This window comes from Glandiceps talaboti, chromosome 1, assembly GCF_964340395.1.
Source record: "Glandiceps talaboti chromosome 1, keGlaTala1.1, whole genome shotgun sequence".
Taxonomy (NCBI): Eukaryota; Metazoa; Hemichordata; class Enteropneusta; family Spengelidae; genus Glandiceps; species Glandiceps talaboti.
The window spans coordinates 19,094,308-19,115,775 of NC_135549.1; the positions used below are offsets into that span (position 1 = coordinate 19,094,308).

The following is a 21,468-nucleotide window of genomic DNA, read 5'->3' on the forward strand; positions in this document are numbered from 1 at the left end:
CATAATATTGTGAAATAGACAACTGTGTTCTAGTGAGGTTGCCAAATGACATTTCGGTTATCATAACTTTGCACTGTGGTAGGTGCAAATCGAAGGTTATATGGATGATTATTGTTCCCCTCGGTGTCCTGAACAAGAAACCATTAAATGTCACTCTGCATATCTTTCAATTTGCATAAATAAAATATGATCATTTTATACAAATTTTGGCCATTTGGCAGCACATTAGGGAGCCTTCAGTATTTACAGGGGGCCGGAGGAAATCACACGTGGTCTTTTAAGTAAAATATGACTCTCCCCCCCCCCCCGGGCCCCCCATTCTCCATTTGTAAAGGTGACCATTCCCTTTGTCCCATTTTGTAAAACATGACCCTCCCCCCCTCCCCGGCCCATGAAAATTGCATATACTGAACATTAATCCATTATATGTATACATACAAATTAAATGATTTTGACTCTGTATTAGAAAGCAATCACTGATTATTATTTATGACAGTATGAGATTCATATTATATTGCAGAAATAATGTATATTCATTGTTCCATTTAATGATATTTATTTGTTTATTTTTTATGCAGAGTTTAATTTTGCAACGATTCAGAGGGAGAATGACTATGTGCAGTACAGATTTGAAAGGCTATATATGTCCCTTACATAAATCTCTCACTAGATTCTTGTCAGAATCTACTGAGAATCTCGTAAGAATCTCATAATAATCTATCAGATATTTATATGCAAATTAGAGAGAAAATAATGAGAATCTAGTAAGAATCTAATAAGAATCTAGTAAATTATCCATTAGATATTTGTATGCAAATTAGCGAGAAAACAGAATCTAGCTAGTAAGAATCTAGTGAGAATCTAGTGAATTATCTATTTGAATTGAATTGAATTGAATTGAATTGAATTGAATTGAATTGTTTATTCACCAGATACAAAACAGAAGAACATCTTTATTTACATTTCAGAAAGGAGGCTGATTGGATAATATATCTGGTGAGGGCCACAGAAATAGTTCGATCTGAACTAGTCTAGTCTGTGTCCCTGATAGATATTTGTAGGCAAATTAGCGAGAAAACAATCTATTGAGAATCTAGTAAGAATCTAGTGAATTATCTATTAGCAATGTTTATACAAATTAGCAAGAAAACTGAGAATCTAGTAAGAATCTAGTAAATTATCTACTAGTTATTGTATGCAATTTAGCGAGAAAACGGTGAGAATCTAGTAAGAATCTAGCAAATTATCTATTAGATAATTGTATGCAAATTAGCGAGAAAACAGTGAGAATCTAGTAAGAAACTAGCGAGAATCTAGTAATAATCTATCAGATATTTGTATGCAAATCTTTGAAAATATAGTAGAGTCTGATAAGAATCTATAGACTATCAGAATCCTATTGGCTGTCCTCATTCCCTACAGAAAGAAAATCTTCAAAATAGTGTATTATGTAATGAGAGTTATCACCAGTGTGTGCATATACATTGGCACTCACAGCAATGTGTGAAAAAGTGTACCTGAACATGCAAGATATGTAAATCTGTTGAAGCTTGCCAGTACAAATGTGTGCCTGTTTAGGATGTAAATTATAGAGGGAGAACGCCAATGTGCAGTACATATTTGAAAGGTTATACATGAACGAGTGATAAACTTGGCACCGTTTACTATAACTGTTAATCGTATGTAGACATTTTAACAACAACATTCACGGAGAGTGTGAGTAATAGGCGAGATGCACACTAAATAAAATGCATCGTTTTATTAAACAATTTTCTTACAGTATATGTATTTGTTTTACTCGTAAAAATTAATGTTGGGTGGTCATCTCACTTTTACATCTCAAAACACACAAAACAAATTGACAATAATTGAATCTTAAATTTGGTCACAAAACTACGGGATTTCAAAATGTGACCCTCCCTCAAGAAAAGGTTTGTAAAATGTGAACCCCCCCCCCCCATACCTCCGGCCCTCCCCCTGTAAATACTGAAAGCTCTCTTACCATGTACATGGATGGGTCAGTGGCCACAATTGTACACTACTGTACACAAGCTTTTGAGATAATCGAACATTTTTTAGCAATACAAAAAAAAATGTCAAATATTTAACATGCATATATAGTTACTATTATATGTGATCGCCATCATTGTTCAGTAAATGTTAGTGTGTGTTGAATATTACAACATATAGATGTATTCACCTTTTTTTACAACATTGGGAAAACTCGTTCATATCGTTTCTAAAATAATTAGGATATTCATGTGGACATCAAATACATCATTGCGTTCGTTCTCACTGACTTGTGTATACATTCTCTTAAAAATCTCCATTTTGTTCCGAGTATCGCATTTTTCAAGACGCGGATCCCAGATCTATCAGAGCCCAGACACTTTTCTAGAGTAGTCTGAGATCAGTTAGTAGGTCGACAGGTATACATTACATGTATGTATGCCAGTCCGTGACATCGTAATTGATATTCTTCATGCGTTTTCAGTCTCCACGCACCTCTAGTTCTTTTCAGCAACTCATGAAAAGGCAGAATGCAAATAGTAGGACACACTATTTTGCATAGTGTGAATACGTAGTTAGCAGCGCCCATGTACATTGCAATTCATCGGACAAAACACAAAGACGCAAATGTGTATTGCAGGTTAGTATGATGGAAATGTCCCCTTGAGACTCCTTCGTTAATTTGTTATGGTATATGAATGGCAGGTGATTGTAATAATTATGCTAACAACACCACAATCACTGTACTAAAACTGTTACCCTTTTCAAAATGTTCCAAACAAAACACAGGTAGTACAACTTGAAAACACGTAAACAAGTCACAGCCCACACATGATACACCGTATATGCGACCATTCCTAACAAACACGCAATTTACACGCAATTTGTTGTTTTGTCCTGTATATATAATGTTGATCAATCAACACAAAGATAGGTAATAGATTGCATTTCGTGGTAGGTTGAAAGAATAGACGAGATTATGTACGTCCAACAATGCAGGTACAATATATTACTAACATTTGCATACTCTGAAAAAGTGAAGGAACAATAATACAATGACCTTGTTCACCACTATTGTAGCATTTTATAGTCTCCCTGCCAGATTCGTAGTCTAGCTGATTTTGATTTGATTTGATTTGTTTTACTTGGCAAAAAAATATTCGGAAAAACACAAACTAAAACGGATATACAATAAAACAACCACATTCGCAGGAAAGACAAAACAGACAGATCACTGAATAACTATGCCGAGGATGACACAAAAAGTGTTAACAACTTTCATTGTATTCCCATTGTGGTCCACTCACATATATCACACAATGGATAAGAAAACGGTAAAATACAATACATAACAGACACAATATACTAAAAAGACAAAAGCCAACACAACTACATATGGATGCAAATGAAAGTAGAACGCGACCAGACTATCGGAAATAAACGAACAAAGTTTCATCTAGTTGGGCTTCCTTTATAGCTTTTGCTGACCTTTGTCTCTCATCCTCTGCTGCAGCGCTGCTAAAAAATGACCCCCGACGCTCCGTCAAGTTCATCTGTGTTTTACTGTAGGTAACCATCACTAGTCATGATGTACGAATTGCTGGCAGTGGTATTTGCTATTGGTGTGTTGTTGTGGCTAATGCAACGAACGAAACTTCCGAAAAACTATCCAAAAGGTCCTCCTGGCTGGCCATTTATTGGCAATCTCTTCCAACTTGGTCCAGCGGTTCCCTTGAGAATGACCCAATACAGCAAACAATACGGTACGGAAAAGTTTCTTGCAATCACCATTGCTGAGTGCACATGGAAATAGATTTAGTTTCCTTAAAGGGGTTTTTCACCACAAACATCAATCGATCAATCAATCAATCAATCAATCAATCAATCAATCAATCAATCAATCAATCAATCGATCGATCAATCGATCAATTGCATGCTTGCTATCCCCTGTGGTTAAAGAAGTATGTACTGTATACATTTTATGACGTTGTGCCTGGAATTCCTTAGACGTTGTGAATCACTGAGAGGTGAATGTGTTGCCCCTTTCCCTCATGCACACGTTTTAAATTGAGAACAAAAACGTATCAAAAAGATGAAAACGTTGGGTATATGATTGCGTTCATTTAATAATAGTTATCTCTACATCTCACCTGTAATAACTAGAGCATTTGCAATTGATGTCAAAGTCTATTTCAATCGTAACTCTACAGGTGCAGTGTATAGTTTGAAATTACTGGATAAGAATATTGTGGTGTTGAATACCTACAAGGTATTACATGAAGCAATGATCGAGAAGAAGAGCGACTTTGCTGGCCGACCACCACATCTAACATGGAACATACTAAGTGGTCTAAGAAGCGTTACATTTCAAGATTATTCTGCGGCATTCAAGATGAAACGTAGACTGACTATGAACGGATTGAGACTCTTCGGTACACAGAAATGGACTGCAATCGTTACAGAGGAAGTTGAAAAGTTAATAGGTAATGTATGAATCACGGTATACATATAATACTACTGTAATTCAAGTTTCTTGGCGACTAAAACGAAAAGAGAACGTGAGAACAATGTCAGATAATTACCACTAGAACCTTTCGAAAAAAAATGTTGATATAAACTTCGTCAGGAGTCACTACATTTGTGCCTTAAACTTCTTACTGGTGGCAACCTCTTTTTACCTCCCGCTGTTTATGTACAGATTCTAGTTAACTCTCTTTTCTTTATCATATTATTAAATGCTAAGTCAGTACTTCATGATTTTCCCCAACTGCTCTGCACACCTTGCTAGGCTATGGTCTCTCACAACACAGAGACCAAGTATTAATTAAAAACATATCGTACATGGACTTGTTCCACAGACTCATTCACACAGAAATCGTCTTCTAGTTTCGATCCACATTGGTTGATCCATTTAGCAGCATTCAATGTAGTATGCAGACTGGCCGTGGGAAGATCTTACACCAATGATGATCCTGAATTTCTAGAGTACATTAGTATGACCAATGCTCAAGTTAAAGAACTGGATGGAGGACTTGCACTTGGTAAGGATGGGAATTAGTTTGGGTTCGTGTTTTAATTTTTTTTTTTAAAAGCATGTAAACGCGAATCTTGACTTTGTATTGTTAGGCCAATCATAGTATAGCTCTCGTGACTTGGAAATCTTGGAAATGGGTGGGTTAGCTCTAGAGAATGCATACATACACGCATATCATGGCATGGCATGCGCATGAAAGAAAAGAAGGAAGGAAGGAAGGAAGGAAGGGAGATTGATTGATTGATTGATTGATTGATTGATTGATTGATTGATTGATTGATTGATTGATTGAACGAAAGAACGAAAGAACGAACCAAGGAATGAATGGATGGATGGATGGATGGATGGATGGATGGATGGATGGACGAATGAACAGATGGATGGATGGGTGGGTGGGTGGATGAAACTTACTCTATCAGAAGCATGAAACTTTATATCATATGAATCATGTTAATGACTTAATATGTTATCCCGTGACATCATTGCATAGACTAGTTAGTTCACACACGTATACTACTACATACAACACCAAAGGATTCAATGATTATTTCAGCATACACTTGCATGTATCCACACATCTTTTCTTTCCAATACATGTCAATTTCTATTCGAAAGAACCAATTTCCTTCATAGCTTCTGTTCGGTTAACTGGGGAGGAAACTTATCTCAATGATATCAACATAGGTGATAAGTTGTATTCAATACCATTATATTGCGAGTTTTATTTTTCCATACCCAAGTTTGTATTTTTTATTTTTTATTAGTATTATTCAATGCAACTGCAAGACAATACGTAGGAAAACAATACACTACAGAAAAAAAGCACAGGAAATGCAGAGAGGTTTGGTTAATAACTTAATCACAGAAATAAAAACTAATCCCTACCCAGATGAAAAAACAGTTGCATGACTTACAGTAACGTAATAATTACAAAGCTAATGATTCCAAATTTATGCTCAGGGCTCCCCTGCGAGCAAATTTAATTTCCATATCTCTAACACTTTTGAGATAACTAATAAATGATCCAAAATTGGAGTTTGGACACCTACCAATCAACTGAGCTTATACAAAAAAAATTGCCCAAGATGATAAAGTGATTAACTAAATTGAAGATTTTGGCGCAAATGCCAAACTTACCAAAAATCACATTTGACATAGACAAAATGAATATCACCTGAACAAAATCAAGGAGTAAAATAAACTTGTCCCAAAAAAATTAGCTGCAAATCTTCATTTTCCGGGCACCAGTTGCAACAGTTGATGTCTTTTATTCTCCATGTATTTAATTTCTGGTTTGTGGCGAGGCTGTTATGCAAGATTTTAAACTAAAAATTCCTGATTTTTTCCTCCTTGGTTACACACTAAATGAAAGATTCCATATACTGTAGTTTTCCAGTCAAACTGTGAACAATCAAAGGAGGAATCCCATTTCCCCGATACCGTTGGAGCTTGAAGAACAGAGTGTAATAACAAATCATATACTTCCTTTGTAGTAACCTTATCAAGCCGTTTTTCTCCAACTTTACGAACAAAGCGATTCACATTAGGTGTTTGATGGGAAAATGTGATCTCATCTCTGTCTTCCACTTAGGATTGCATCAAATAAACCAGCATAAGATAAAAAGTCAATTTCAATATGAAATTTCTGTTTGAAATCATTCCAAGATCAAACAGATCGCTGATGTATAGTATACCCCGATCATACAGCCTTCTAAAAGTTTTATTCAATACCATTGCGAGTTAGTTAAACGTAATGTTTAATAAATTTATAATTATGTCATTTTTCTTCAGATTATGCAAATTGGTTAACACCTTTCTACTCTCGTAAGTTGAAGAAACTCCGGGAAATTGGAACCGTAAGATCACAGTTTATGGAAAACAAAATGAAACATCACATGGCAACACTAGATCGTGATAAACCACGTGATTTAATAGATATCGTCTTGATTGCCAAGGAAAATCTTGAAAAGAATCCAACTCCTGGTTTGAAAGTTGACGATGTCTTTAGTTATAGTGACCAAGTTCAGTTTGCTATGGGAGTCATTACCCCTGGTAAGTACCTATCTGATCTAGACTGACCAAGTTCAGTTTGCTATGGGAGTCAGTGCCCCTTGTGAGTACCTACCCGGTCTACACTGACCAAGTTCAGTTTACTCTGGGAGTACATTACCCCTGGTAGCTTAGGTACCTTCTTGGTCTATATCGCCCAAGGTCAGTTTGCTATATGGGAGTCATTACCACGGGTGGGTACCTACCTGATATACACTGACCAAGTCCAGTTTGCTATGGGAGTCATTACCACTAAGTACCTACCTGGTCTATATCTACCAAGTTCAGTTTGCTATGGGAGTCATTACCACTGATAAGTACCTACCTGGTCTATATCTACCAAGTTCAGTTTGCTATGGGAATCATTACCACTGATAAGTACCTACCTGGTCTATATCTACCAAGTTCAGTTTGCTATGGGAATCATTACCACTGATAAGTACCTACCTGGTCTATATCTACCAAGTTCAGTTTGCTATGGGAATCATTACCACTGATAAGTACCTACCTGGTCTATATCTACCAAGTTCAGTTTGCTATGGGAGTCATTACCACTGGTAAGTAAAATGTACCTACCTGGTCTATATCGACCATGTTCAGGTTGCTATTGGAGCCCTTACCCCTGGTAAGTAATCTATACCATGTAATCGACCAAAGAGACTAAACAGTATCTATCTTCTTTGAGACTACAAAGATATTGTCAATAGAAATCGTTCAGGGGACTTGGGTAGATGGTGCAAAGAATGCATTAGCTCTCTGACCAGTATTAAATTATCATGTTCCTGTACTACAAGCAACCCAGGTTGAACGCGTTAGAACAAAAAATATTAGTATTTGCTGGTCGTTCTAATGTCACTATATATTTCCCGATCCCTTTCGCATATTATGCTTTGGGACGTATAATTATATTATAATTACAAGAGGGTGTTGTCCACTATTCATCGACAAGGCCCAAAGGTTACTCATATTTTCCTAAGCTGAACAAAAAAATAATGCTCGGGAATATGTACGGTTTTTGAGCTACCCGGGAGTAATTCTTTCGAGCTTCCCTATCGTATATATACATGTATGCTACATGTATTAAACAGTAACTTGTATATTTTGCAGGGTCAGAAACAGTCGTCAGTGCTATAAAGTGGCTTCTCGTAGAACTGTGTTTGCATCCTGAGGTACAAAAGAAGCTACATCGAGAACTGGATGAAGTCGTCGGTCCTGATCGTAAACCAGTTTATAGCGATCGAGAACACCTTCCTTTCCTCCAGTCTGCTATATATGAGAATATGCGCCTGTATTCAGTTGAACCACTCGCCATTATGCACCGTACAATTCGAGACACAACTGTCGATGGCTATCAAATTCCAAGCGATACCTATGTCATTGCAAACCTGTGGGCCATAGATCACGATGACGGTGTTTTTGAAGATCCCCACAGTTTCAAAGCTGACCGCTTTATCAACCCGAATACTGGTTGTTGTATGGCATACAAAGAAATGAATTTCGCACCATTTGGGTTAGGTCAGCGTGCGTGCTTGGGTGAAGCGATTGGGCGTATTGAATACTTCTTAATAGCTGCAAATCTAATGCACGAGTTCAGTTTTTCATTTCCAACTGGGCAGGAGAAACCAAGGGCTAATTTTGGCATGACTACTTTCCCAGAGCCCTTTGAAATTTTAGTGAAGAAGAGATCTAAGGAGGCCTAATATATCAACCAAGTCGGTGCTAGAGCCAAAATTCTTCAAGCACCTGCATATTACCCCCACACGATACTTTTTGGCAGGTCGTACAGGTAGCTCTATTGTACGGTAATTTATATTCAGCGTCATGTGAGGAAATTAAGGATTAAAAAAATGCTTATTTAAAATGTAAACTCCATGTTAACCTTATCCATGTACCAGTGTCACTTTTCCTGTTTTATGTTCTAGTTTCTCTTCAAAGGTACGTCAAAGAAAGATTTGTAACACCACTTATAATATTGTGGTTTCCCATTCTTTTGATTACTTTACTGCATTTAATATTTAAAACCTCCAAAAAACATTATGTGCTCTAATATCCAGAGTCTAGACTCTCTACGTTTAACCTGTCATTGACGAGTATCTCCGATTATTTCATAACAGGTTGGCAACATGAAGAAACGTTTAATGAATCCTAGGCCTTTTTATGAAATGTAATGACTTTGCTTATATAAAACCTAGATAATATTATGGTATTCTAATGTCAGTGCATCCCTGATGGCATTATCTACTTGCGTTACGAAGACTACGAAATTGAGCTGTGCAGTGAAGTTTCTTTTGCATTTCTTTGTTACACTGATCCTAAAATGTCGATGTTGAGTAAACTTCTGTGGCTTCATCAAAACTTCAGTTCCTATGTGACTGAGACTTTGTAGCTGACTGTGTATGTGAATGTTGCTATTGTGTCACTCAGTGGGGATGACTGGTCAGCTTTGATAAGTAGTAACAGTGTGTTTAGAATGTAGACATTGAATGAAGTTCAGTCTGGTGGCCAACACTTCAGTTCTAATTGTATCTTAGTACCAGACTCTGTGTGTGAGCTGTTATTGTGTCACTCAGTGGGGATAATTGGTCAGCATTGATAAGGATATCATATCCAATTACTTCTAATGTTGTCTTGCTCATAAAAAACGTATATGTGCCCAGTAAAGTGTCCAAGCAATTAATAATTCTGTAGTTACACAATTGAAGACAAAATACAGATTGCCTTGGCATGCTCATTTTATGTTTGTTTGTTTTTCGGTATACTAAATTATGTCATCGAATTACGCATACTCAGACTAAATTGTGTCATCGAATTGTGCATACTCAGACTACATTATGTCATCAAATTATGCATACTCAATCTAAATTATGTCATCAAATTATGCATACTCAGACTAAATTATGTCATCAAATTGTGCATACTCAGACTAAATTATGTCATCAAATTGTGCATACTCAGACTAAATTATGTCATCAAATTGTGCATACTCAGACTAAATTATGTCATCGAATTGTGCATACTCAGACTAAATTATGTCATCAAATTATGTCATCAAATTATGCATACTCAGACTAAATTATGCCATCAAATTGTGCATACTCAAACTAAATTATGTCATCAAATTATGCATACTCAGACTAAATTATGTCATCAAATTGTGCATACTCAGACTAAATTATGTCATCAAATTGTGCATACTCAGACTAAATTATGCCATCAAATTGTTTGTGTATGAACATCTAAATAGTTACAAAGTATGAGTTCAGCCAATGTTTCTGGTTGTCAAGTGGGAGCACTTTGTATAATTCTTTATGCTTCAATGCATAGGAATTTTCTAACCAGTTGTGATTGCAGGAATACAAACCAAAACATTTTTTTTTATCTTGTCCATATACAGGATTACCTTATGGCAATTCCACATACATTTTTGTTCACAAGAATTACTCAAGATACTAACCTATTAACGAGAAATTTGCATCTGAAATAAAATCATAAAATCTTTAAACTATTGCTAATACTTTGTTCAAGAAAACTGACTTATTCTCAATTAAAATTAAGAAAAAACAACTCTCTCTAGAAGACAGTCATTAATATTCATCGGATTATTACCAAAACCTAATCAGTTCTGGCCATAACCCTATGGAACATGTCTATGAAATTTTGTTTGAATTGATGCAGCCGTTTTTTTCGGAAATGGTGATACAGACACACACACACACGCACAGACTTCATCGCTTTATTAAAACCTTCCTTACGGAAGGTAAAAATGCTATCATAATTATGCCATTTTAGAATACAATATGGCTGCCAAACACTGTTAATTCTATGACAAAATAAGAAATAACTATTTCCTTGAATACAAAACAGAGGACCCTAAAACTTCTTTCATTATTTCAAGTGGACCAGATGTAAGCTTTCATATGGCAAATTTTGGAGAGATTTTACGAAATTTCATTTTCAGTGAAATTCGTCCCTGTTACATTCTACCTGAAACAGTGAAAGTAGCTTTGAGCTCAGTAGGACTATCATGGAAGTACCACCCACTGTAATAATTCCATGGACTAACGTATACAGGAAGTAAAATCTATTTCCCTATCTCGTCATATAGACAATATTATCGATTATCAAAAGACTGAAACACAATTTTGAATACCTTCGTCCAGAGCCAGAGTATACATTTTGATGATACTTAAACACAAAACTGCCCTATATAAAGAGGATTCTGGCTAATCTATGCAAATACAGGAAATTCAGACTGCTGTAGAGAGCACTACCTTCTGGGTCTTGTTTTCAGCATTTTTTCTGTGCTCCGAGAAACACACAGGATATTGTGAATGTCGTCGGATGGTAACTTGATACACAAATTAGTTGAAAATCAGTCTATTTGTTTCATAGAATGAAAAAACCTTTTAAAATAAGACAAATTCCCCTGCAAACAGCTGTTTAGATTGTGTGTCACTCAGGATTATTCAAATATGCGGCATTTGCATGTAAACAACCCAGATAGGGAATGTTTATATTTTGGTGATTACTTGCCAGTGAGTCATTACAAGTTCTCCACCTCCAAACATACAGTCAGTCATATGCAAAATAGGGTCCCAGGCACCGACAGTCATACCTTTAACTGTAATTAGGGTTCCATGCTAGGGCAGACCATAAAAAAGTCACTGGTGGTACTTAATGATTTCTACTAATACACTTCGCAGGTCAGTGAAATATGCAGTCTGTAAGATGTGACATGTCATGCCACACCTATCAGCCAGCACCCATGTATCAAGGCACCAAGGATGGGACTATTAAAGTCCACTGGGTACCATATGGGTCTCTTCTCATACATAATAAATATAAAACATATAAAACACTCCCTGAAAATAGAATACAGCAGTTGCAAAGTTATAAGTTTCAACTGTTCATTCTTACATGAAAATACTTTTTATTTATACAAAAATAAATCCAAAAAAATCTACAAAATAGAAAGAACAGTGTGTAGAACAATAACACATATAAAGGAATTGAGGGTACTTTTGTATATGACAATCCCCAACTCTGATTGTTCAGCTAAGATATTATGCACTTCGCATAATACATACAGTCCGGTGTGATTCTCAGTACATCATTAAAAGTCGGGGATGTAGCTAATTTTGCATGTATGTAGAAAATGTCAAAAAGTAGGCAGTAATATATACAAGTCAATATTTGTGTTTGTGTTTCGAACAAAAGTTTAATCATACTATGGTTTACCACTGAACACAGATGAATTTTTTAATTTTTAATATTAAGATAAAGTAGAATTACAAAATGTAGTCAGTGAAATGTAAGAAAGTAGTTGGTCATATTATTTTTTTTGATCACTCCTGTCTACACCACCGAGAAAAGCAGCATTAAAATGTGTTTAAATATTATAAAATAATAAAATAATAGATTTTGAATTCCCAAGTATGGTACATTGCAGCCTAGGAAGTTAATTCTTTGAGCAAGATTTTTAGGATCAATTTACTCCTGAATTTTAAATAAAATTATATATCAGGCTTTAATTCTTATCAATATTAATTGTGACAAATGCCATTTTTATCTCTTGAATACAAATAATCATCAATGTTGTTGTTGAATGACAATATTCATATTAATGCAAATAAAAAGATTCCCCATTTTGAAACTTGTCAATATGCAAGTGGGCTTCAAAATGTTTGTGTCAAATGCACCATTCAAGTGCCAGTAAATTTAAAATGCCAACTGCTGAATGAAGGTATTTACAGAAAATTATCTGCTTTGGACTATTTATCACCTGCAAATGCCAATAACTATCTGCAACTTCCTCGACTTGGTTGCAAATTGCTTCTTACATGGCCTCAATGACACTACTCTTATCAAATAAACATGAAGACCCGACAGAAAAAGTTGTGTCAAGTTTCTAGAATAGTGAGCACTTGATTTTTGATAAAGGTATTTATATGTTTCTAAATATATTCTGCTATTTCATGGCAGTGGCTCCCATTTTAATAGTCAATATTTGATTCTAGTATCTAACATATACAAGACTATGTTTTAATATCATGATAATATACTTATTGCCAGGCTATAAGGACACTAGTATATAGACAATTATTACCATGACAGCTGTTATGTAGCAACTATTTCCCCCAAGACTGAACAGCACGAGGGGTAATATGACATCTACTAGTACCTAAATATGGCCAGGCAATACGTGTTTTATGGGGGGGGGGGGGGCTATACCTTATGTAATACAAGTCTCTGCTTCTCCAACATGCTGTGCCAAGTGTTATTAATCCAATGAATTTGTTTACTTTCCCTTTTTGTAACAGGTTCTATTCCTCAATGCTTCAATGTCGGCAGTCGTAAGAAGAAAAAAAATCCTTTTTGGCATCATGTTAAATCTGTACTGAATAAAACCAGTGTTTTCCAATGAAGGTTTCAATGACTTGAACATATAACAATATTAATATTTCTTCAGATAGACTGAAAAGCTCTTTAGCACATCAGTGCTTGTCTCCCATGACGCAAGTTGTACAACCATTCAGGCACCAACAACATGTAAGAACATTTCTGTAGTGATTCGACTCGTGATCACTCACTTAACAACACCTTTTCTTCACTGAGATGCCCTATATGTAAATTGGTCCATCAACGTAGCAAAGATCCAAAAGTAGAGTGTTTTCAGAGTCAAGATTCAATGTTTAAAGCCATGGTTGTGTCAAACATTTGATATTTTGTGACATTCTTTCCATGTACCTTTATATCATAGGACATAATGCAACATTCTAACCATGGCCTTGAATCACTATCAACATCACTATTGTCATTAGGAGACAACGAGTGTAAAGGATATGGACACAATGCATAAATGTAGTCTTCTAAAAGGAACTTCTTATCCATGTTACAGTATAGATTATCAGGCATGTGGTCACTGAAAAGGGTATCCTAGTTGAAAAATAGTATGAAAAGTATACTGTTAGTGCTACAATGATGGCAATTAAGTCAGCTAAATACAATTCTTTCAACTTTCGAAGTTTGTTTGTCACAAGATGTGGTAAAACTACCCACTTATGATGAGTTCCTCCATTTTAAAATATTAAAGTCTGCCATCAATAATCACTAGAAATACAAATTGTTAATCAGGTAAATCTTGTTAATCACTTCACACACTGCACATGGCTTCTTACATGACTCAGAACACCAGCCATGCACCAAGTTCACAGTTTTCTATGAAGTTGTCAGTTTACTGCATGGTGTATGTGTAATGTAATATGTCTAGAAGGCTAGCCAGCTTTGGCTTTATCAACAATTTGCTTCACACTAAGGAGTGAAAGAATGTACTGTAACAGTGAAACCTCATGGCTTGAGACAGGCTAACTCAGAAGCTTGGTCAAATTTGCCATTGTGTGTTTTCAAAGTCATGGTTAGTTGGAAGACTTTGGTTGAACGCTACTTAGCGCCACATCAATATCTTGTTAAACAACTCTTGCCTAGGTAAATTGCGTATATGAAGAATGCATTGGATTGCTTCTAACTAAAAACACCAATCTGCATGAGAAAACAATTCATTGTAAAATCATTAAAAGTTTAACATTTCAGCACAAAAGTCATTAAAACTTTTCAAAGTCATATACTTACTGCATGTTGCCTGGCAACAAGGACATCAAGTTGTCCAGAGCAATCAGACATTGTCAATTTGAACATATACTTGTATTGTAGAATTGATATTTCATTTACTGAAATCAAAGCAAAATTGACGGTCAAGTATAACTAGTAAACAGTGGTTTTTTAATGATCATGAACAACTCCTTCATTGTCTTATACATGTTGTTCATGATTTTCCTCACAAAAAAAGCCACACCCTTCAAATTTGATTGTGATTTCATTTTTATTGAAAAACATATCAAACTATTGCATGTGAACATGTACCATTATTACAACATCTTTACTGATTAAAAAAAACATAACCTGAACTCTCACATGGGAAAAAAATCAACAACAAAATCTACCTACTGGTGTCCTACCCCACCTATTCTAAAATTGAGCTTAATCAGAACCACAGAATTTCATATATTATTGTTTTGAAGGACATGACTATCATTCACTTAATTTGGGCGGGAAAGTTGTTGTTTCAAAGGACATGACCATTATTCACTTGATTTGGGCGGGAAAGGTATTGTTTTTGAAGGACATGAATATCGTTTACTTGATTTAGGCAGAAAAGTTATTGTTTGAAAGGACATGACTATCGTTCACTTGATTTGGGCGGGAAAGGTATTGTTTTGAAGGACATGACTACTGTTAATATTTTGGCGGGAAAGTAGTTATTTCAGCTAAGGTTACAATCATCACTGCTCTTAGTTATTCCACATGAAGTCAAGCATATCACACTTCAGACTGTACTAGGAGATTTTCTACTACAACCTTCCCGAGCTTGTTATGATCATAATGAAATACAACAAAAGACATGAAATTCACAAATGACAATAATTAGCACTACTTTACCTGTCTTGGGTATCTTCTTGTCATTGTCTAAATATTGTATCTCAGCAACATCTTCACTGTTTTGTGTTGTTATCAATTCATCTATGAACATCTCACACCGGGGACATTTGTAATATGGTGTTCCATCAACTGTACACACACTTGTTAGTGTTCCTTGAGAATTATCAGCACATGCATTTCCAGTTGAGGCTTCACCTTTTGAATTCATGGTATTACTGAGACTGTTGAGGTGTTTCTGGTCGTTACCAGAATCTGAAATAAACAGGCAAAGTATTTGTTTAATCTCTCTATGAAATGAACTATTCTGACTAGAATTTGTAATAACTCACGGAATTGAGTATATACTGATTTTAAATTTATCGACGATGTAATTAAAGGAGACCAATACAGATAGCTTGCTCTAGATGAGACCTGTAACATTATTGTGTAGGGGTTTCACATGACCATTTGGAGGGACTTGCTACTTGCACCATTTTTTACTGTAGGGTTTTATAAATGTAGAATATGACTCTTCTGGATGGACTGATAGCATACAAGTTTCACACCAGATGCTTGCAGTATAAATGTAATTTTACCTTTTGGTTTTCTCCTGGGTGACCCTATGACATCTTTGTTATTTGGTTGGCTATATTTTGGACTGTCCTCAATGTCTTCCTTTCTCAATTTCCTTGGTGATCTCCTTAAACCAGTAGAATTCAAATGCTCAGCCTGAATTCTCAATGGACTATTCATTGACCTCAAACCCATCCTGACAGACTCATCACTTTCTGGTTCTTCTTGTCTTTGTCTCTTAGCCCTCGGTGGTATGTCTTGTAATTTCCTCTTTCTGTTGTGTGTATCCTGAAGTCTTTCACTCTGTCGTCTAGATGGTGTATCTGGACCTACCGGTATGGCTGAGGGCTGTGGGACTGGGCAGCTGGAGATAAAATGTAAACATAAGGTGAAGTCATCCTTTCAAATATTTACAAAAATATTTTTTTTTATTGATGATACTCATGGGTACGTAGATAGCACATCTCAAGTGCTGCTAATGGTGTTATGGTGGTCGAATGGTTAGAGTGGCCAGCTTGGAATCTGCAGGTGTCCGGTTTGAGTCCCATCACTGCCGTTTGTTTCTGAGTTGCTTAAGTAATTGGGCAAGATTTGAACCACAATTGTGCCTCAGGACAGAGGTTGCAATGTGAATCCTTTTATCCTGTGCATCTACAGAAGCTGCGATGGTTTGTATGCCAGGGGTAATAATTGTAAAGTGCTTTGAGCACAGAGTGGGAAACTACTATATAAAAACCCACAGGATATAAACCAACATTATTATGCTCATTACTGACTACTGACAAACAACTGGGTTAGGATGTATCTGTCATTGTTACAAACTATTTTCAGACACACTGTGATTACAGAGCCCCAATGAATACATTTCATATGGGGCAGTCAACATGATATGTATTTAGAATATCTGCTGAACAATACAATGACACCATATCTGATTGCTCCTACCTCTATTTCAATGTAGTGTTTTTGATATCTTTATATTACATTTATGTACCAATTTTCTATACAGTTGTAATAAAGTTATATCTTATCTTATCTTATTTTATTATAACTATTCAAATACTATGAAATACTAGATTTTCACTTGGAATTTATGTTCACCGTTTTCACTGGTGGGGTTTTCTGCTAAGGCCTATAAAAAATTGTGTGGTTCCGTTTACGCTCAATTTTAGAATAGGTGGGGTAGGTAGATTTTTTTTTTTTTTTTTTTTTTTTTTTAAAAACAATGTTTCATGTGTGAGTGTCTAGTTCAGGTAGTTATGTTTGCTGTTTTTTCCATATGGTCTGGTTTCTTTCCATCAGACGTACATCCATTACAGATCGGAAGAACAGTTTTATATTGTCTTTTTAAGTTGATGTCAGTTTCCACATTCAATATTTCTTGTGAGACGTCACAATTTTCGTGATTTTATAATGTTTTTCTCGAATAATTAAACAAAGTTTAGGGTCAGCAATGACCAACTAGGTAGGGTCGGGTAACCGGAACCAAACAATTTTTTTTTAGGCCTAAAATAAAATCCCTTCAAACTACTTTTTATTCATAGATCATATTATGCACATCCTCCCAAACAAGTGAAAATTTAATGGGTCCAGGAAATACAGTCAATTTCTCTTTTCAGTGCAAATAATAACTCCCCTGAAAATATAGTATTTGACAATATACATTTTGCTAAGCCTTACCTGTATCTACATCTAGGACACCACAGATGAACAAAATCTGCGATATTATACGGTATGTAATCCAATATTTTTGCACGGATACGGAATTTGTATGGAACGGAATGTTCCACAATGTCAGAAAATGAAGTGGTCTGTATATGATGATGTCCAGTGATTACTAGAAATAATAAAACACAAAAAGAAACAGGTGTTGGTATTATTTTAAATGTCAATGAACAGTACATTGTAATCATACAAAAAAGACTGGATGTGTTGCCTAAAATGAGAAATCATCACATAGAAAAAAATTATTGAGGATAACAGTTAGATATGCTAAATATCAGTCTTTGACTTGTAAAGAAGGAAAATTATTCAAAATGAAGAAAACAAAGGTGACAGATATATAACATTGAGGAAAATGTGTACATTAGATTAGATTAGATTAGATTAGATTAGATATACTTTATGTTCCATAAAACATGAAATACGTCTTAGAACCAAGCAAACATCAAATCTAATAAAAGACAAGACACGCAGACAGGCACAAATCACCAATGTAAAACTGAAGGTACACATCAAATCAAAAAATGAAAGTGATGGCTTGTGCTACAGAAAAATGACTGAGAACAATAGCATTAACAATTGCATTAACTCTTTGCCAAGTCCAAGTTTAAAAGTTTTACAGCAGATGGAATAAAGGACTTCTTAATAATGTTATTTTGAGCTCTTGGCATCATTAGGTGGCGACCTCATGGTTGGTAAATATTGGTGACAAGTTGATAAAAGTGACTAAACAGGAATCACTATCCTTGTAAAGGATTACTAAGGAGCCAAATTAGTGAAATTTCAAGCTGCTTTTCTTCTCAATCAAGATACAAGAAAAGTTAATTCTAGATATTACTTGAGGCAGATTCTTCCATGCATCTGCTCCTATTATTGCTTGGTATTTTCTCTACTGACTCCTGATTGGCTGATGATACCATGTGACTCTGGGCTGGCATGTTTTGATTGGTTGATGATACCATGTGACCCTGGACCGCTATGTTTTGATTGGTTGATGATACCATGTGATTCTGGGCTGGCATATTTTGATTGGCTTCTGCACTTTGTTTATGTTGTATATTTTGAGCACAATTAACAGTTGATTGACCTTGCTCTTTTTCTATTGTCTTTGTGGTCAGTGTCACCACTTGCTTTGAGCTTTCTGTTGGAGAGGATTTCTTGTTGTCATGGTCACTGTCAACATTTTCATTATCACTACCCGGTAAGCTTATAAGAAGAATACTGTCATTGTCTGAGTCATACTGCTGTTGAGGCTTTGTTGCTTTGGCAACATCTTGACTTGACAGAGGAGGAGAAACTTGATCCATCAATCTGAAAGTTGAAAAAAAAATTACATTGTATCTCAAAGAATTGAAAGACATTAGAATATTATACATCTATTGCCTGGCTATGAGGGTACCACTAGTACACATCTATTGGGCTGCTATCCAGCAAGTATTTCCCCGAGGCTGAACAGCACAAGGGGTAATATGGCGTCTACTAGTGCCCGAATAAGGCCAGGCAATAAGTATTTTGTAATATATAACATTCTCAGGCAAATGTTCTTTGCACATTGTCAAAGCAAATTCCTGATAGATTTCTGTGCTACATGAATATAGCCCTAGGGAAAATAGAATGGGACTAGTGCCCCTATATGCAAATCGTTCAAAATTATACCAAAAAACACAGGCCCTCTTTGACCAAATTTGAAGAAAAACAATTATTATGTCATTTTGCTGTCTTGACTGTTCCCATTTGTCAATGTAAAGTTTATATTCATGTACAACTTTGTTATGTGTCAATAAGTAATTATGATTCAAAATATTTTATGTTATTACCTTTTCTTTTGCTGGACTTCCAAACTGGTGTCAGGCATGACTGTGATGCCTCGACCATAGGATGTCCCACGATGCAGTGCAAATTCTATGACAGGATTGACAACTACTTCTGGGTCATTTCCTCCGGGATGCTTGGCTGCATGTAAGTTGTGAATCTTTACAAAGTCACCAGGCTGGCAGTATCAAATATTGACACACAGATGAGGACGAAAGTATTTCGAACAAGGTGTAAAAAAAATGTTTAGGTTACTGTTTTAATCTTCTTGTTTTTTAATATTTTGTAAACAAATGTGACTTTTTGACAGTCATAGAAGAACAAGCTGAATTCTCAAGCCAAGTTTTTTTTTTTACCAAAAAAGTGAAAATTCTTACATAAAACCTTGATTAAACTATTCTTCTATAACATTAAATGTTGATTCATGCCTTCTATGTATGACTTAACAATTGTCTCCTGGCATTGTTAGAACAGTTGATTGCGTAGTAGGAATTTTCTGACATTTTTGTGAATGCATAACAGATTACATCACTGAATGATTTGTGAGTTATATCTTAATACCATGTTTGAGTTTAGTCAGTTGCAAGTGGTGGTTATATATTTATGCTTCGGTAATTACAATACTGCAGGGAAAATTATGCCCACAACATAATGTAGACTCAGCTTGCACCCCTTTAATTCCTAGAGACATTAGATTCAGATACATGTAATGGGTGTGTATTTGAATTTGATAATTTTTCAAATAATTCTCATTCTCTTATTATTTTGTTTACTGTTTTTATTTGTAGCCTACCTCCCTCAATTACCAGGAATTTAATCAAAAGAGAATTTGGACAAAATAACTATTATCAGAGCATATTAATCTAGCATAAAAATTGATCTAGGTACACAATTACAATATTTCTTATAAAAATTATACAACAATTTCCAGTATCAGTACCTTAATTTTGATGGCAGTTTCCATATGGTTGTCATAGCAACAGACATCTACTGTAAAACCTTCAGCTCTTATTTGAAGTTCTCTGTGGTAGTTGATAGATACGCCAGATGTGTCAACTTCATGCAGCGCACTGTAATAGTAATATTGAAACACATTATCAATGTCTCAATGAAACATTTCAACCCAAAAATGGGCTTTGCTGACCATCTGAAGCAGTCAAGTAAAGGTTCGTGAGCTTTAGAGTGAGGTGTAAGTCACATGACTAAGACTAAGATTTGCAACACCCATGTACAGTCATTTTTACCATCAGGGCAGCCGTACTGAATTCTCTGTTTCACATGACCCAACCGAACCTATATTTCAATCTGGTGGACTATTTTTCCCTTCAAAGGCTGATACTATATATATATAAATAGGGTGTAATTACACAGAGCTACAGAAAATAAGTCCTTAAAAAAAATCAATGCCTTCTATCACAGGAGTATGAAAAAGTCATAACGTCACTGATTATACAACAGCGACCACACAAGCACATACATAAGGAAAAATTATCATATGCTGCTTAAATTTGGGGACTTTGATAAAATGAATGGTTCAAAATTTCCTTTTGACTTTTATTATCATTTCCATGTCTGTGAAAGTATGATTATGTTGAGCTAAAAGCCCATGTACAACTAACATGTACACTTGCACTTTTCTTGAAAATTTTTATTCATATTTTTAACTGACCAATCGACACATCATTTTTGTAAGTGGCCATATGGATGTCGAGGATTGGGTATCATTACTGGGACAAGCCATTAGCCAAGCAAGTGGACTTGTTATCAAAGAGTACCAATATTTACACATGTGA

At 35.5% G+C, this 21,468-nt stretch overlaps 2 protein-coding genes across 2 annotated transcripts; one reads left to right on the forward strand and one right to left on the reverse strand.

Moving 5' to 3' along the window:
- Nucleotides 1–2,574: 2,574 nt before the first annotated feature.
- Nucleotides 2,575–9,592, forward strand: LOC144439532 (steroid 17-alpha-hydroxylase/17,20 lyase-like). The gene is made up of 6 exons (XM_078128841.1): nucleotides 2,575–2,650; nucleotides 3,580–3,773; nucleotides 4,221–4,493; nucleotides 4,869–5,051; nucleotides 6,836–7,096; nucleotides 8,201–9,592. The coding sequence occupies exons 2-6, from the start codon at nucleotides 3,596–3,598 to the stop codon at nucleotides 8,791–8,793; spliced, it is 1,488 nt and encodes a 495-aa protein (XP_077984967.1). The 5' UTR covers nucleotides 2,575–2,650; nucleotides 3,580–3,595; the 3' UTR covers nucleotides 8,794–9,592.
- Nucleotides 9,593–13,584: 3,992 nt separating this feature from the next.
- LOC144443022 (uncharacterized) lies at nucleotides 13,585–14,810 on the reverse strand. Its single transcript, XM_078132399.1, has 2 exons — nucleotides 14,723–14,810; nucleotides 13,585–14,029 (listed from the first exon to the last, which is right to left on the reverse strand). The coding sequence occupies exons 1-2, from the start codon at nucleotides 14,786–14,788 to the stop codon at nucleotides 13,772–13,774; spliced, it is 324 nt and encodes a 107-aa protein (XP_077988525.1). The 5' UTR covers nucleotides 14,789–14,810; the 3' UTR covers nucleotides 13,585–13,771.
- Between the last annotated feature and the right edge of the window lie 6,658 nt (nucleotides 14,811–21,468).

Bases quoted from the DNA above. Each gene is read 5' to 3' on its own strand.
- LOC144443022 (XM_078132399.1), bottom strand. From the start codon at position 14,788: ATGTTCAAATTGACAATGTCTGATTGCTCTGGACAACTTGATGTCCTT. The intron at 14,030-14,722 runs GTAAGTATATGA...TTTTTCAACTAG, and splicing joins TTGTTGCCAGGCAACATGCA to GATACCCTTTTCAGTGACCA.
- LOC144439532 (XM_078128841.1), top strand. From the start codon at position 3,596: ATGATGTACGAATTGCTGGCAGTGGTATTTGCTATTGGTGTGTTGTTG. The intron at 3,774-4,220 runs GTACGGAAAAGT...GTAACTCTACAG, and splicing joins CCAATACAGCAAACAATACG to GTGCAGTGTATAGTTTGAAA. The intron at 5,052-6,835 runs GTAAGGATGGGA...ATTTTTCTTCAG, and splicing joins GGATGGAGGACTTGCACTTG to ATTATGCAAATTGGTTAACA.